The sequence below is a fragment of the Vigna radiata genome, chromosome 7, assembly GCF_000741045.1.
Source record: "Vigna radiata var. radiata cultivar VC1973A chromosome 7, Vradiata_ver6, whole genome shotgun sequence".
Classification (NCBI taxonomy): Eukaryota; Viridiplantae; Streptophyta; class Magnoliopsida; order Fabales; family Fabaceae; genus Vigna; species Vigna radiata.
This window is the reverse complement of record NC_028357.1, coordinates 34,485,651-34,500,239: the sequence shown is the minus strand read 5'-3', so window position 1 is coordinate 34,500,239 and position 14,589 is coordinate 34,485,651. Positions and strand designations below refer to the sequence as shown.

The window sequence follows — 14,589 nt, the reverse complement described above, 5'->3', positions numbered from 1 at the left end:
ACTGTGATGGTAAAATTGTTTTGAATAATTTTGACGAGTTAATGGAATGAGATCTTAATTATTGGAATGAGATCTTAATTTATACATAATTTATAACACATAGTTATTTACTTTAACTGTTGAGATTGTCAGTTAAAGGTCTTTGATTAGAGATATTTGTCTTGTAGTTTTAATCTAAACGTTGAACTTTTATTATAAATATCGTGGTAGAGTAAACTACTCGAGTTCATGTGGTATTGTGAATTGTTGTACTTATAGGGTGGAAATAATACTTTGATGTGAAGTAATCATAGGCAGTGTATTGTGATGAGATTTTGCGAGGGATTTATCCTAGCTTGGATGATATCAAACACATGTAGAGTATGAATTTTAGTGGTGAGTGCCAATGAAAGTTTTTATGTTGCAGATATAAAAAATTTTCCTGTCATGGTCGGGTTGAGATTGTGAACTCAAATTCTCAAACCTATAGCTATAACTCACAAGAGGCAGGGGAGAAACATGACATATGAAAAGTCTATGAGTTACTCAATATATTGGCCTTTCCAAAGAAAAATTCAAATATCCATGTTATGAATGATTTATAAGTATTAAGTCATGGTGAATGTACTATATAGATATTTTGTGATTGTTGTTTAATTGTTAATCTAAGAATGTATGATGAATATTATATGTGAAGTAAAGTTAATTGTTTTATTGATTATGTATGTTATGAAGATGATATAATATGTTGGATATTGATTATAATTATTGAATCTTTTATCGTTGGAATTATGGACAATATTCACTATCTTATTCTTATATTTTTGTAGACCGTTTCCTCATGTGATAATTATATATTTATATCAATATATGAAAATAAAAGATCATAGTGTTATTATTGATAATATATATATATATAAACTTACTATTTGATAGTTTCTCATTAATATAAATTTTGATTTAAAAAAATTATTAAAATTTTTAGAGGATTGTAAATACTTACTATATAAAATTATATTTATGTATTGGTCTTTATTATTTTAGTAATGATTTAAATTAATAATTTTATCAGTTAATTTAGATAATTATATTATCCAATTACGTCAAATGTTTGTAAGATGAAGCGTTTTGAATTGAGGTTTAACCTAAAATGTTTTAACATATAAATGAAATTAATTCATTTAGGTTAAAAAAAATTATATTCATTTATTTTTTAAATTAGAGATGAAATTATACCAAAATTTTAAACATCAATCAATTTCAATTTTACTTCAATTTTAGACATTAAAAATATATTTAACAATATTTTTTTATTATAATATTTATTATCAATATTAATAATTATATAATTTGTATCATTTATACAATAAATATAAAAGGGGAAATATTAATTTAACAGAAAAAATAATCTAATTTCAGTTATTTATTCTATTTTTTACTTATCATATTGATCAAGAAATTGAACATAAACAATTCGAGTGTGGAACAAGTCCGAATTGTATGATATGTTAGGGTGAAGTTATCTATAGAAACAATTACTTATATTATTTAAATTTTTCCAGCTATTTTAAGATAAAGGTTAGGAATAGTGATGAATAATTAAAAAAGAGAATCCACCTATCCATAGTAAACCATGGTTAAAAGGCTGTTCCTATTTAACTATAGTGTAAAGCTGGCAACAGAATCCCCCTTTAACCAAGTCGCTCAATGCATTAGATACGTGGAAGTTGAGATTTCATCCCAACCTCCTCCGTCGACGCTATCTTTAGGCTAACATCAAGATTAGGGTTCCTGAAGATAAGGCTCTGTATCTTCACGAAAACAATATAGTTTTCCTTCACCTTAATTTCCCCATTCTTTTGAAGTTTTCATAGTCATCTGAATCATGGAGATGGAACGGGTTTTCGAATTTCCTCACACTCACATGGATCGACGCCCGAGAAAGAGAGCGCGGTTGGGCTGGGACGTCCCTGAGGCTTCTACGGTACCTTCTTCTTCCTAAAATCTTAGATCTGATAATTCTTTTCTTTGTTATCGTGCTTCCATTTTTTTTCCTGTAGATCTGGTTGAATATCTGTAGATTAGGTATGTGGGTCGGTAACGTTTTCTTTTGTCTCAGGATTTCTTTGAGGATTTGTTCTGTTTTACCCCCTTTAAATAACGTAACGAAACCGTGTGCCGGTAAAAGTGTTTATGTGGGTTTTTTTTTTTTTTTTTTTCAATTTGTTCTTGCTCTGTGAATTTTGTTGACGTGAAAAATTGTTCGTATCTACGTATGCATCTAGAATTTGTCATCAATTTTCATTTTCTTTATAATTTAATTAAGTTTTTGCAGTTATTATTTATAAATAGGGAATCCTTTATGCAAGTTCCGATCCTTGAAACCAAATGTAAATGGAATTTAGAAAATGAGGTGCTTGTCTTATTTTGTTTTGACACTAAACTGATTGTATTTTTTTGTAATATTCTGAAGTGGTTGTGAGAGCATTGGTTGAGTTGATAACAGCGGGATGAAGTTTTGTTTTTTTAACTATTAAGTGGTACATGAATGGGTGACTGTGTGTAGGCTCAGGTAGGATTGTTTTGTGGACAAGATGTTGGGACTATTTCCAGCTATGCTCCTTCAAGTGGTCCCTCAGAACATAGCACTAGTTCTCTATTTGTTAAGGAAGTTGCACAAAATGGTTCTCCCTCTTGGCGAGACGATGACAAAGATGGACATTACATGTTTGCGCTTGGAGAAAATTTAACTTCTCGCTGTAATTACACTTTTACCATCATTAAGAAATTTACATTCATATATGTCATTGTCAAATAATAGTTTACGTGTTTTGTTGTTGTAATAATTTGCTTGAATAGCTTAGCATTATAATATATATGCATCTTCACATCTTTAACTTTTAAATGTGGAGTTAATTTTTTTTTTTATCTAATACATTAACTAATCAAGTTCCTGCAACATTTTTTATCATTAACAAATTTACATTCATATATATCTAGGTCAAATAATAGTTTACGTATTTTGTAGCTGTAACACTTTGCTTGAAGAAGTTGCTATTCTTATATATCAAGCATCCTCACATCTTTAACTTTTATATCTGAAGTTTTTTATATTTTATATTTAATACCTTAACTAATCAAATCCTAACGCTTTCACTGTTGATACTTCTTTCTTATGTTTGCAGATAGGATCCACAGCAAAATGGGTGAAGGAACTTTTGGAAAAGTCTTAGAATGTTGGGACAGAGAAAGGAAAGAAATGGTTGCAATAAAAATTATCCGAAGCATAAAGAAGTATCGAGAAGCAGCCATGATAGAAATTCAGGTGTTGGAACAGCTTGGTAAACATGACAAAGGAGGCAATCGGTAAGTAGATTTAATCTAATCTATTTTCTATGCTTGTACAAGCAAACTATAATAAAAAGTCCTTGAATCCATTGCGCTGGTTAAATGCGTTTATTCCTTGCAGTTGTGTGCAAATACGGAACTGGTTTGACTATCGTAATCATATCTGTATTGTAAGTATTTAATTTGTGATGGAATAATTTCCCCAATTTACAACTACTTTGGGGTTAAGACAATGGTGAATTTAAATGGTTTTAACAGGTGTTTGAGAAACTTGGACCAAGCTTATACGATTTTCTTCGGAAAAACAATTATCGCTCCTTTCCCATTGATCTTGTCCGTGAGATTGGCAGACAACTATTGGAATGTATAGCATGTGTGTAGTATTTACTTGAACTAGTTTCGTTTTAAGCTATTTCTTCCACATTTTTTACTTTGTATATACTATTATGTTATATCTGTAACTGGTAATGGCAATACACATTGTAGATTTAGTGTACTCGTGGATTTGTTGTTTGTGTCGCCTGGATAACTTTCTAATAGAATTATTTTATGAATTTGCAGTCATGCATGACTTGCGGATGATTCATACCGACCTCAAGCCGGAAAACATACTGCTATTGTCACCAGAGTATGTCAAAGTTCCTGACTACAAGGTATTTTTCGTTTCCATGCACATTCTTTTTTGTTTTAGACTTCGTGCACCGTTTTGTTCCTGGAACTGTTTGCACTATTAGGGTGCATTTCATGCATGAGTGTGTACCTGGAAGCTTTTTATTTATACAAGATCAAGTCTCTAATTTCAGTCTGGAACGTGTTGGACCTTGAGAACATAAAATGAAAGTTTTTCTTGTTTAGATTGGTTGACAGATCATTGACATTCGTTATTTTATTAACAGAGCACATCCAGATCTCCTGGTTCCTATTTCAAAAGGGTTCCCAAATCAAGTGCTATAAAGGTTATTGATTTCGGCAGCACCACTTATGAGAGAGAAGATCAGAATTACATTGTATCAACTCGTCATTATAGAGCTCCTGAAGTTATCCTTGGTATAATATATACTTTCCTAAACGGCGTGTTTGCATGTTCTCCTTTGACAATTGTGTCTGCTAAATAGTTGATTTTTGCAATTGATTGATTTAGGACTTGGCTGGAGCTATCCGTGTGATATTTGGAGTGTGGGGTGTATATTGGTTGAGTTATGTACGGTAAGTTTGTCTCTTTCAAACCTTTACACTTGTCGCACTTATCCATCTTATGGTTTATATTTTATAAAATGCGACTTTCTATCACAGGGAGAAGCTTTATTTCAGACTCATGAAAATTTAGAGCATCTTGCAATGATGGAAAGGGTTCTTGGTCCATTACCACTGCACATGTTGAAGAGAGTCGAGTAAGTGACTTAACATGTGAAACTTTCAATTGGTTAATACTTATATTTTGATTATTGAGCTTCTATATATTTTTTTTTGCACATGATTAGCCGACATGCTGAGAAGTATGTTAGGAGAGGTAGATTACATTGGCCTGATGGTGCGACTTCAAGGGATAGTATCAAAGCTGTAATGAAGCTTCCAAGGCTACAGGTTTGTTTATTTTGTAACTTTTTGATCTAACTGTATAAAGCAGTTGGAATTATTTATATTAACTATAATTAGCAATTTGAATTATTTACATTAACTACAATTAACAATTTGATTATGTATATTAACTATGATTAGCAATTTTTCTCCGCAAATACATGCAGAACCTTATAATGCACCATGTGGACCATTCAGCTGGCGATGTCATACATCTCTTGCAGGGGTTACTTAGGTTCGACCCTTCTGAAAGGCTTACAGCCAAAGAAGCTCTTAGACATTCCTTCTTTATGAGAGACCACTTTAGGAGATAATTCATTTTCTAAGACACGGCATCATTGACCTTATCAAGGATGTACAAGTGTACAAAGGAACGCTCATCTGTGTGACGGCTGGTTTTTCTTCAGCCTTGCTCACTCCGAGGCACTGAAAAGCCCTTATTTAGGGAATTTCGAATCAATCTGAATTCGATGTACAGAAGAAAACTATACATATTATGGGGGTATAGGTAGATTATGGGCACGACTCATTGCATCCTGACCTCTATGGGCGAATTGAAAGTTTCCATACCTGGGCAATATTGTGAAGTTTGGCTGACTTTGAAACACACAAAGCAAGCTGTGACTTTCGAGTCTAAATTAGTAGACTGAGTTAATTATCATAAACTGAGTTGTAGATATCGTTTATTAGTATTAAGAAAATCAAAATTAAAAATGAAAGGTAGTAATAGTATTGTTAACTGAATGATTTGAGTAAAAAAAAAGGTTCAAGTATGAGGAAATCTTCTGTAGGTGTCTAGAACTATAAAGTATAGTGTCTTGCTATTAATATAATGTAGCTTCTGTATTAGAATATTTCTTTGAAAAAGATAATATAATAAGTATTGACCCAGATATTAATCTGTTGGCCAGTTTTTCTTGTATATCTATACAAGAATAAATCAATAGAGGATACCATGTTTAAGTAATCATTGCCTATAATAGTACATAATTACGATTTCGAAATAAAAAATGTTTACTAAAGATTATAAACCCGATTGGTAAGTCTTTTTTTACATGAATTCAACAACTAATCACAATGGAAGGGAAAAGTTCAGAATGTTGTCATCGGCCAAACTGATTGCTAGTTTCCTAAAATTAAAGGTGGGATTGTTGCCTTCTAAACAAGTACTATTACTAAGACTATTTTTTTCCATTTTTTCGGGAATGCCGCCCATTTTAAAAAGGACACTGCTAAGATTTTTTAAATAATTTCCTTAAAATTTAAGTTTCACGAGTTGAAACTTTATTACATGATAAAAGTATGTATTAGTCGTATAAATAATCAAATTTTTGATAAATATATACTGTTACTTTCTTCTTTTGAAAAATATATCCTCATAAAGTCAATCAAATTTTAGTCAGGCTTACATATCACAATTTTTATGATTTTTTTATTCACAATAATTACTTGATATGAAAAATTTTGTCATATGAGATGTGTCCTAAATTTGGAGTCACATCATCCTATCTTAAACTTTTTTAATTTCCTAATTCGGAATATATTATAAAATTACAAGTATTAATTAAATTTTAAGTTGAATTAAAATAAAAATATTTGTTTATTCGTATAATAGTTTTATAATCTAATTATAGTACTGATTGGATGACTAAATTTATTTTAGTAAAATATTTTTATTTATTTATTTATGAAACTGATATTTATTTATAATCTAATTATAGTGCTGATGGTATGACTAACCTTTATTTATTATAAAGTATTAAAATTTAAGATCTTTGGTTTGAGAATATTCACTTGAGGTTAAAAGTTTAGTAAGATTGTTTTCATTGTGTGGCTAGAATTGAAAAGAAAATGTAGAGTTGATGTGGAGTGCAAAACTCTAAAGTAAGAGAAAATGTTTTGAATATCGTATGCAAAACTATATATAAAAATATTATATGAGAAGAATAAACAGATCTAATGAAATTTTTTGAAGATATTGAACGTTTGAAAAACTTAAACAAGTCAATAATTTGGAAGAAATAATATTTATAGTCTTTTGGATATTTGAAAACGAAAAAAAAATGTTTATCACGTGTTATTTCTTTTAAAGATAACACTGTCATAATTTTTGCGGTAATTTTTTAAAACACTTTAAAAAAAACATTTACATTTGAGGTAGAAACTAACTTTAGCAAACAAAATTAAAAATTTAACTGAAGTAAGAATCACTATCAGAACAAAATTTTTACATAAATAAAAATCATAACATTAATAGAAGTCCTAAAAACTTTCACTCAATCATTCTCCTCATAAAGTTATTTTCTATTTTTTATTAAATTGTTTATTTAAATTATTATTATAATGTGGAATTTTTTATGACCATTAAAATATATTAGGAATCATAAAGTGAGTTATATAATTTGGCGGGTTGACATTTTTTAATTCAGAGTATATTGTACTTTTTTCAAATTAAATAATTAAATAAAATAGTTTTAAATATTCTATTATATTATTTAACTAATTTAAATATGTAATTTAAATAAATAATACTTATAAATTATTTTAATTATTGTTTTTAAACAGATTATCTCACTTATAAATAGATTATGACTTGCTTTTTGTTTTAATTAGTTATATATTTTGTATAGTCGATTATTACATAATAATTTGTCTGGTTAAACTTACTAAGTGATCTGGTGAAATTTAATATATTATATATCATGTTTAATCAATTATTTCAATCAGAAATGTGATTATTAATTTGTTATATGCATGGTTTATTCAACATTAATGAATTCACAAATCAAACACAAAAATGATAGAGATAAAACTATTGTTATGTCATTTGTTATGCAAGAAATCATAAAACCTTTATTTTGCTCATAATAAAAAACAAAGATATATATGAATGTTAAAGCTCCCCTTACTATCAACGTTTTTCTTTATTTTGATTGTCCGGATCTTTGATTGAAGACATGTATTTAAAATAGTTTTTCACGTAATATTCCAATAGTTTAGGTTGTTGACAACTTTAACATCTATTACTTGTTTGATATATAATTTTTCCTATAGTTCCTCAACTGTGTTTTTCTTTTTATTGTGTTATTGATTCAATTATCTTTAATTTGAATTTAAGAACATAAATTTTTGAGTTTTGTGGAAACTAGAGTTTCATTCTTAAAATCTTAAACATATTGTATTCATGTTGTTAAGTTTGTTCAATACTTGGGAATGTGTGATATGAAGTGTAACATATGTATGATGATGAGGTATGAACCATGAAAATGTAGGGATTTCCATGAAGAAAATCCTTTTAATGTATGTTTCTAACTTATATAGAGCACAATATGTGTTATACAATGAGAGTAGCAGAAAGTCATAGTTTAAAGATATGATAATGACTTAACACGTGAAAATGATTAATGTTGTGAGTAGTATGATGAAACTCATTCACAATAATTATGTAAAGCAGTAAAAATCACCACAAGTGCATGTCTCTAAAGAATTCAATATCAATGCATGTATTCAGATAATTTAGTCTAATTGTGAAATGTATATTTTTTTAAATGTTTGGTAGTTAATAAGATGGAAGTGTGATAATAATATGACTTATTTGAGTGTATTGTATTGTAAATTAGTTTAGCTTATATTCTTTTTTATGTTTTGTGTTTGTATTATTTTTTACAATGATTATTTTATCAGTCCAAGTAAAAACATGATTATTTTTTACAAATTTCAAAATGTTATTTTAAATAAAATCTCAAATGCAAAATTTTAAATTAATAAAATATATACTTTATTAAATTAATAATTTTACTATTTCAATTTTAATTCACTTTTGCCACGAATATTGTTTTACCCCAATAAATTACATTTAAAAAATGATATCAATGAATAAAAAAGGGCATAAATTAAGTTTCAAATTTATAATCTCACTTCTAAATATAATATATTATTCAACCAATTTTTAGTACCATTCTTATCAGTAATTAAATTTATTATGAATAATTAAATTAGTCTAAAAATATTTATAAAGTTAATAATACTAATTTTAATAATTTTTTCCTTTTAATATAAAATTAAATTAAATTTTAATACTTTACAGTTATTAATTATATATTAACAAAATTTACATTAATAACATAATAATTTAAGATATTATCTCTATTATAATTATTAATGATAATGATAATATCAGAAATTAGTAAATTTCATATAATAAAGGATTTACTAATATATTTTAAATATATTTTTTTGTGATTTTTATCATAAGTTATTAATGATAATTTGTTTTATCATATATTTTGTTGTGATTTTTATCATAATTTAAGATATTATCTCAATTATAATTATTAATGATAATGATAATATCAGAAATTAGTAAATTTCATATAATAAAGGATTTACTAATATATTTAAAATATAATTATTTTTGTGATTTTTATCATAAAAAAAGATAAATGTGGGAAAAATTTAGTCCTTGTATACTGGAATTTCAATTAATTTCTGAAGTGTCGAATTTAGAACTGAAAACAAAAGAAGTTCCACTTCAGTATATATTTCCCAAAGGGTTTGAGTTTTTGTAAATGTTTTTGGAAAATGTTTTTTTTAGAAAAAAAAATCATACCTAAATGTTTGCAATTATTTATTATTTATTCCATTCCTCAGGTCCACCAAACCTGACCAAACCATGGTTAAAAGGCAGAACCTAGTTCAACCATAGTTACTTTGATAGCGCGATCCAACCGTTTATAATCAAGATGCTCCATTGCGTGGGCACGTGGACGCTAGGATTTCATCTAAACCGCCTCCACGGTCGTTATTATTGGGCTAACATCGAGATTAGGGTTTCAGAAGCTGAGGCTCTATCTTCACACAAGCATATTTTCTCTTTCATCTTAATCTGTCTGTCGCTTCTTTGAAGTTTTCGTAGTTCTTCGAATCATGGAGATGGAACGCGTTTTCGAATTTCCCCATTCTCATATGGATCGGCGACCGAGAAAGAGAGCGAGGTTGGGCTGGGACATTCCTGAGGTCCCTAAGGTAGCTTTTTCATCCTAAAATCCCAGATCTGATAATTCCTTTTGTCTTCTTGCTCTATTGTCTTTTCTGCGTGTAGATCTGGTGGAATATGTGTATATTAGGTTTTGTTTCGATCAGGTAACGTTTCCTTTTGTCTCACAGGGTTTGTTTGACGATATTTTCTATTTTATTTATCGGATCTGTGAGTTTTTGCCCTTTTACCCAATATTGCGTGACTGTGTATTGGTAGAACAGTTGATCTTCGTTATTTTAATCCTTTGTCTTTATTTTTGTTTGTTTAATTAATATGTGGTCTCTCTGGTAAATTGGTTTTGATTTATATGTGCATAGATCTGATTTTAAGAACGAAGACTCACATGCTTCTTACAGTTTCTCTTCATGCTGCATGTCTTTTATTGACGCGATTCTCTGCGTTCACATATTTATAAATATTTTTCAAACTTCAGATTTGTGATTTAAATCATCAGATCGTTCGTTTTCATGTGGTGCAAAATAGTTTTCGAAATCATCATTCGTAAATACGGTATCTGTTATTCAAGATCTAATGTTTGAAACCTTACACAGTGTGAATTTGTTTAATTTATTGCCTATTTCATTCAAAGGTGAATTATTGAAATTTGTCTCAATACTTGTTTTTTCGTTTGTCTTGCCCTGGATAATTTTTTTTTTTGACTGGAGATCCCTTGCTTATATGTTGAATTTCTTCTTTTTGGGTTATATTCTGAGTCGGTGGTGAGAGCGTAGGTTGCGTTAATTACACTGGGTGAAGTTTTATTTTTTAACTATTGAGTGGTGCATGAATGGATGGCTGTGTGTAGGCTCAGGTAGGATTGTTTTGTGGACAAGATGTTGGGGCTATTTCAAGCTATGCTCCTTCAAGGGGTCCCTCAGAACATACCACTTGTTCCCTATTTGTTAAGGCTGTTGCTCAAAATGGTTCTCCCCCTTGGCGAGATGATGACAAAGATGGACATTACATGTTTGCGCTTGGAGATAATTTAACTTCTCGCTGTAATTACACTTACCATCATTAAGAAATTTACATTCATAGTTAATATTTTTAGACCTGTAATAGCTTGTTTGTGAAACTCAGCATTCACATGCATAAGCATGCTCGCAACCTGAACATTTTAATTGTGGACATATTTTATGTTTTTTTAATACCTTAAACAATTATTCCTGTTTAATCTGTAGTTTTTTTTTTATCCTATTGAGTTTTTATTTCCTAGTGTGGATAAACATATGGGCAGTATATGTTCAAATGGATGTTACAGTTCACTTCATTGGCTAGGGTTGCATTGTTTATATGTTTGTGTAAATATGTCTGCAGATAAGATCCATAGCAAAATGGGTGAAGGAACTTTTGGACAGGTCTTAGAATGCTGGGACCGAGAAAGGAAGGAAATGGTTGCGATTAAAATTGTCCGGGGGATAAAGAAGTATCGAGAAGCGGCCATGATAGAAATTGAGGTGCTGCAACAGCTTGGTAAACATGACAAAGGAGGCAATCGGTAAGTAGATTAAATCTAATTTGTGTCTTATGCTAGTAAAAGCAAAGTACAGTGTAAAATCCTTGATTCCTTTGCATTGGTTAAATGAGCTTATTCCTTGCAGTTGTGTGCAAATACGGAACTGGTTTGACTATCGTAATCATATCTGTATTGTAAGTATTTAATTTGTGATGGAATGATTTCCCCAATTTACAAATAATTTGGGGGTTAAGACAACGATGAATTTAAATGGTTTTAACAGGTGTTTGAGAAACTTGGACCAAGCTTATACGATTTTCTTCGGAAAAACAATTATCGCTCATTTCCCATTGATCTTGTCCGCGAGATTGGCAGACAACTATTGGAATGTATAGCATGTGTGTAGTTTACTTGAACTAGCTTCCTTTTGAGCTAATTTTTTTATCATGTTTCGTTTTGTGTTCTTTATTGTTATAAAGTAATTGTAAATGATCTTCATTATTATATATACTAACTACTAATGGTGAGTCTTAGACCGTGTTGTTTGTGTCATGATTTTACTGTTTACTTTCTAATGAAGTAATTTTATGATTTTGCAGTCATGCATGATTTGCGGATGATTCATACTGACCTGAAGCCTGAAAACATATTACTAGTTTCGCCAGAGTATGTCAAAGTGCCTGACTACAAGGTATATTCCTTTTTCAGCATGTGGTTCTTAATTGCCTTTCCACTTATACAAAACTTGTATGTGTAACTTTGTAATTGTTAATTTTTATGTTATATTGGATTTGATATTTTAAAAACTGCCTTCAAAATGCACTTCCTAACCATATAGGTTTACCTGCCTCTGCTTGATATGGGTGTTAGTATAAGTATTCGAGATAGATGGTGATTCGTTCTATGTTTTATTGTTAACATATAGTGCCATATTTCATTGAATAGATCCAATGTATTTTTTTACAGAGTTCGTCTAGATCACCAAGTACCTATTTCAAGAGAGTTCCCAAATCTAGCGCCATAAAGGTAATTGATTTTGGCAGCACCACTTACGAACGTGATGATCAGACTTACATTGTATCAACTCGTCATTATAGAGCGCCTGAAGTTATTCTTGGTATGTTATATGGAAAGCTGTGGAAGGAATGCCTGGCTTAACTTGTGTGTTTGCACGCATTGTGTGTTACATTTAATTTTTGCATTTGTGTATTAGGACTTGGCTGGAGCTATCCATGCGATATATGGAGTGTAGGATGTATATTGGTTGAATTATGCACGGTATGTTCAAAACCTTTTATTCATAAAACGATTATCCATCCTTTCTTTTGTAAGCTATAACTTGTTCATTTCTTTTACAGGGCGAAGCATTATTTCAGACTCATGAAAATTTAGAACATCTTGCTATGATGGAAAGGGTACTTGGTCCCTTACCGCAGCACATGTTGAAGAGAGTCGAGTAAGTGACTTACCATGGTAAATTTCAGTTGACCCATCTTTAATTTAGTTATTGATGTGTATTTTGTTATGCAAATGGTCAGCCGAAATGCTGAGAAGTATGTTAGGAGGGGTAGATTAGACTGGCCTGAGGGTGCAACCTCGCGGGAGAGTATCAAAGCTGTAATGAAGCTTCCTAGGTTACAGGTTTGTATGATTTTTCACTTTCTCATTTTACATAAAAAGCAACTTAAATTATTTATACTGATATTAGTCCGTATTTTTTTCTCCCCAAATATTTGCAGAACCTTATAATGCAGCATGTGGATCATTCAGCAGGCGATCTCATCCATCTGTTGCAGGGATTACTTAGATTTGATCCCTCTGAAAGACTTACAGCCAAGGAAGCCCTTAGATATCCCTTCTTTATGAGAGATCACTTCAGGAGATAATATTTAAGATATTGTTTCATTGACCTTCCTAAGGATGTGTACATTGTGTGATGTTTGGTTATTCTTCAGCTTTCCTCTCCTTATTCAGGGGATTTTGAATCAATCTGAATTCAATGTACAGAAGAAAAAATATGTTTTAAGGTTATGGTGAAAAGTTGGAGATGTATTTGTACGTTGAGCTGTGTGTTCTGGAATTTAACTTGTCTTTTCTAGGGCACTCTGTCACTTTTAATTTTATCGGTCAATGTTTTCTATTATTTTCAGGATGTTGTTTTTTGTCTTGGTTCTCCAGAAACTTTGAATAGGTAGTTTACGTAATGACAAGGTAGGTGACTGGATGTAAGGTTTTATCATCGTGAACTTGGTTCATGGTTTTCTAATATGGATAGACTGAGCTATCTAACCATTTTTGGGTCTTTCTATTAGAAAGTTTATCCATTAAAAATTTAAATTATAGACTTTATCGATTAAGTTCATTTATATAATGTGTTTGGTATAATAAACCCATAACGTAAGTTTGTTATCACTATCAAAACTAGATCAATTCGGTCGTCCTTTGAATAGCTTTTTAGGCGTCTAAACGTTATGTTTTAAGAAATACATTTTCGGAAGTTTCCTTTCTGAATTAGTGTTTGTAGGTTACAGAATTTTCTGTAAAGAGAACATCGTTTTTTAGGAATGGCAAACAGTTGTTTATTATATATCACTAACAAATATTTTTGTGAAATTTGTTGACTAGAGATGGCGTTTCTTTTGTTATTTTTAAGGACACAAGTATATTCTATTTTATTATTATTTAATTAAAACTTATATATAAGACTTATCTATATTGTGTTGTGTTATTTTTGGCGTAAAAATTATTAGTGCTCGGGTGATTTTCTTTTTTAAACGGAATTTAGATTTCTTAGAATTTCTTATCGTAACAAGACAAAATGTTATTAAGAAATATATTTAGTGATTTAATTTACTTTGATGTCATAATAATAATAAATGCAATATAAAAAAAAATAAAAGTAAATCAATGTTTAAATTAGTCTCTAATTAATTAAAGATTATTTTGAACATTAATTTCTTTGGTAACTAAGATTTTTCTAGTTAAGTTAGTGATAATTTAAAAATTAAATTACAAATTAATTTTTTATTTATAATAAAACTATCTTAAAGACAATAATTTTTAATTTATAAATTAGTATTTAAATTAATTATAGTAATTAATTATTACTTTTTTGTAATATTATGATTTGTAAATAGAAGTTAAATGTTCATTTCTTATTTTATTATAAAATTTGTAGTTAAAAAAAAAT

The 14,589-nt window shown here is 29.5% G+C and overlaps 2 protein-coding genes across 7 annotated transcripts; both read left to right on the top strand.

Annotated features, from left to right (window-relative positions):
- Positions 1-1,646: 1,646 nt before the first annotated feature.
- On the top strand, positions 1,647-5,675 carry LOC106769239 (serine/threonine-protein kinase AFC2). 4 transcript variants are annotated; one of them, XM_022783523.1, is made up of 11 exons: positions 1,647-1,963; positions 2,546-2,738; positions 3,165-3,345; positions 3,449-3,497; positions 3,586-3,700; positions 3,889-3,980; positions 4,224-4,374; positions 4,469-4,533; positions 4,621-4,718; positions 4,809-4,911; positions 5,047-5,216. In XM_022783523.1, the coding sequence occupies exons 1-11, from the start codon at positions 1,865-1,867 to the stop codon at positions 5,080-5,082; spliced, it is 1,182 nt and encodes a 393-aa protein (XP_022639244.1). In that variant the 5' UTR covers positions 1,647-1,864; the 3' UTR covers positions 5,083-5,216. The 4 variants fall into 4 exon arrangements, with proteins under 4 accessions (XP_022639244.1, XP_014510253.1, XP_014510255.1 ...); XM_014654767.2 differs by having other exon boundaries at positions 1,650-1,963; positions 5,073-5,675; XM_014654769.2 differs by lacking the exon at positions 2,546-2,738 and having other exon boundaries at positions 1,650-1,963; positions 5,073-5,675.
- Positions 5,676-9,729: 4,054 nt separating this feature from the next.
- Positions 9,730-13,542, top strand: LOC106768749 (serine/threonine-protein kinase AFC2). 3 transcript variants are annotated; one of them, XM_014654041.2, is made up of 11 exons: positions 9,730-9,930; positions 10,749-10,941; positions 11,261-11,441; positions 11,545-11,593; positions 11,683-11,797; positions 11,999-12,090; positions 12,366-12,516; positions 12,613-12,677; positions 12,758-12,855; positions 12,938-13,040; positions 13,139-13,542. In XM_014654041.2, exons 1-11 carry the CDS (start codon positions 9,832-9,834, stop codon positions 13,283-13,285), a joined length of 1,293 nt encoding a protein of 430 aa, XP_014509527.1. In that variant the 5' UTR covers positions 9,730-9,831; the 3' UTR covers positions 13,286-13,542. The 3 variants fall into 3 exon arrangements, with proteins under 3 accessions (XP_014509527.1, XP_014509528.1, XP_022639242.1); XM_014654042.2 differs by lacking the exon at positions 10,749-10,941 and having other exon boundaries at positions 9,781-9,930; XM_022783521.1 differs by lacking the exons at positions 9,730-9,930; positions 10,749-10,941; positions 11,545-11,593; positions 11,683-11,797 and having other exon boundaries at positions 11,289-11,441.
- Positions 13,543-14,589: the final 1,047 nt, after the last annotated feature.

Excerpts from the sequence above, each read along its gene's own strand:
- LOC106769239 (XM_014654767.2), top strand. The coding sequence starts at position 1,865 with ATGGAGATGGAACGGGTTTTCGAATTTCCTCACACTCACATGGATCGA. Across the intron at positions 4,375-4,468 it reads AGCTCCTGAAGTTATCCTTG|GACTTGGCTGGAGCTATCCG; the intron begins GTATAATATATA and ends TGATTGATTTAG. Across the intron at positions 4,912-5,072 it reads TGAAGCTTCCAAGGCTACAG|AACCTTATAATGCACCATGT; the intron begins GTTTGTTTATTT and ends AAATACATGCAG.
- LOC106768749 (XM_014654041.2), top strand. The coding sequence starts at position 9,832 with ATGGAGATGGAACGCGTTTTCGAATTTCCCCATTCTCATATGGATCGG. Across the intron at positions 10,942-11,260 it reads AGATAATTTAACTTCTCGCT|ATAAGATCCATAGCAAAATG; the intron begins GTAATTACACTT and ends ATATGTCTGCAG. Across the intron at positions 13,041-13,138 it reads TGAAGCTTCCTAGGTTACAG|AACCTTATAATGCAGCATGT; the intron begins GTTTGTATGATT and ends AAATATTTGCAG.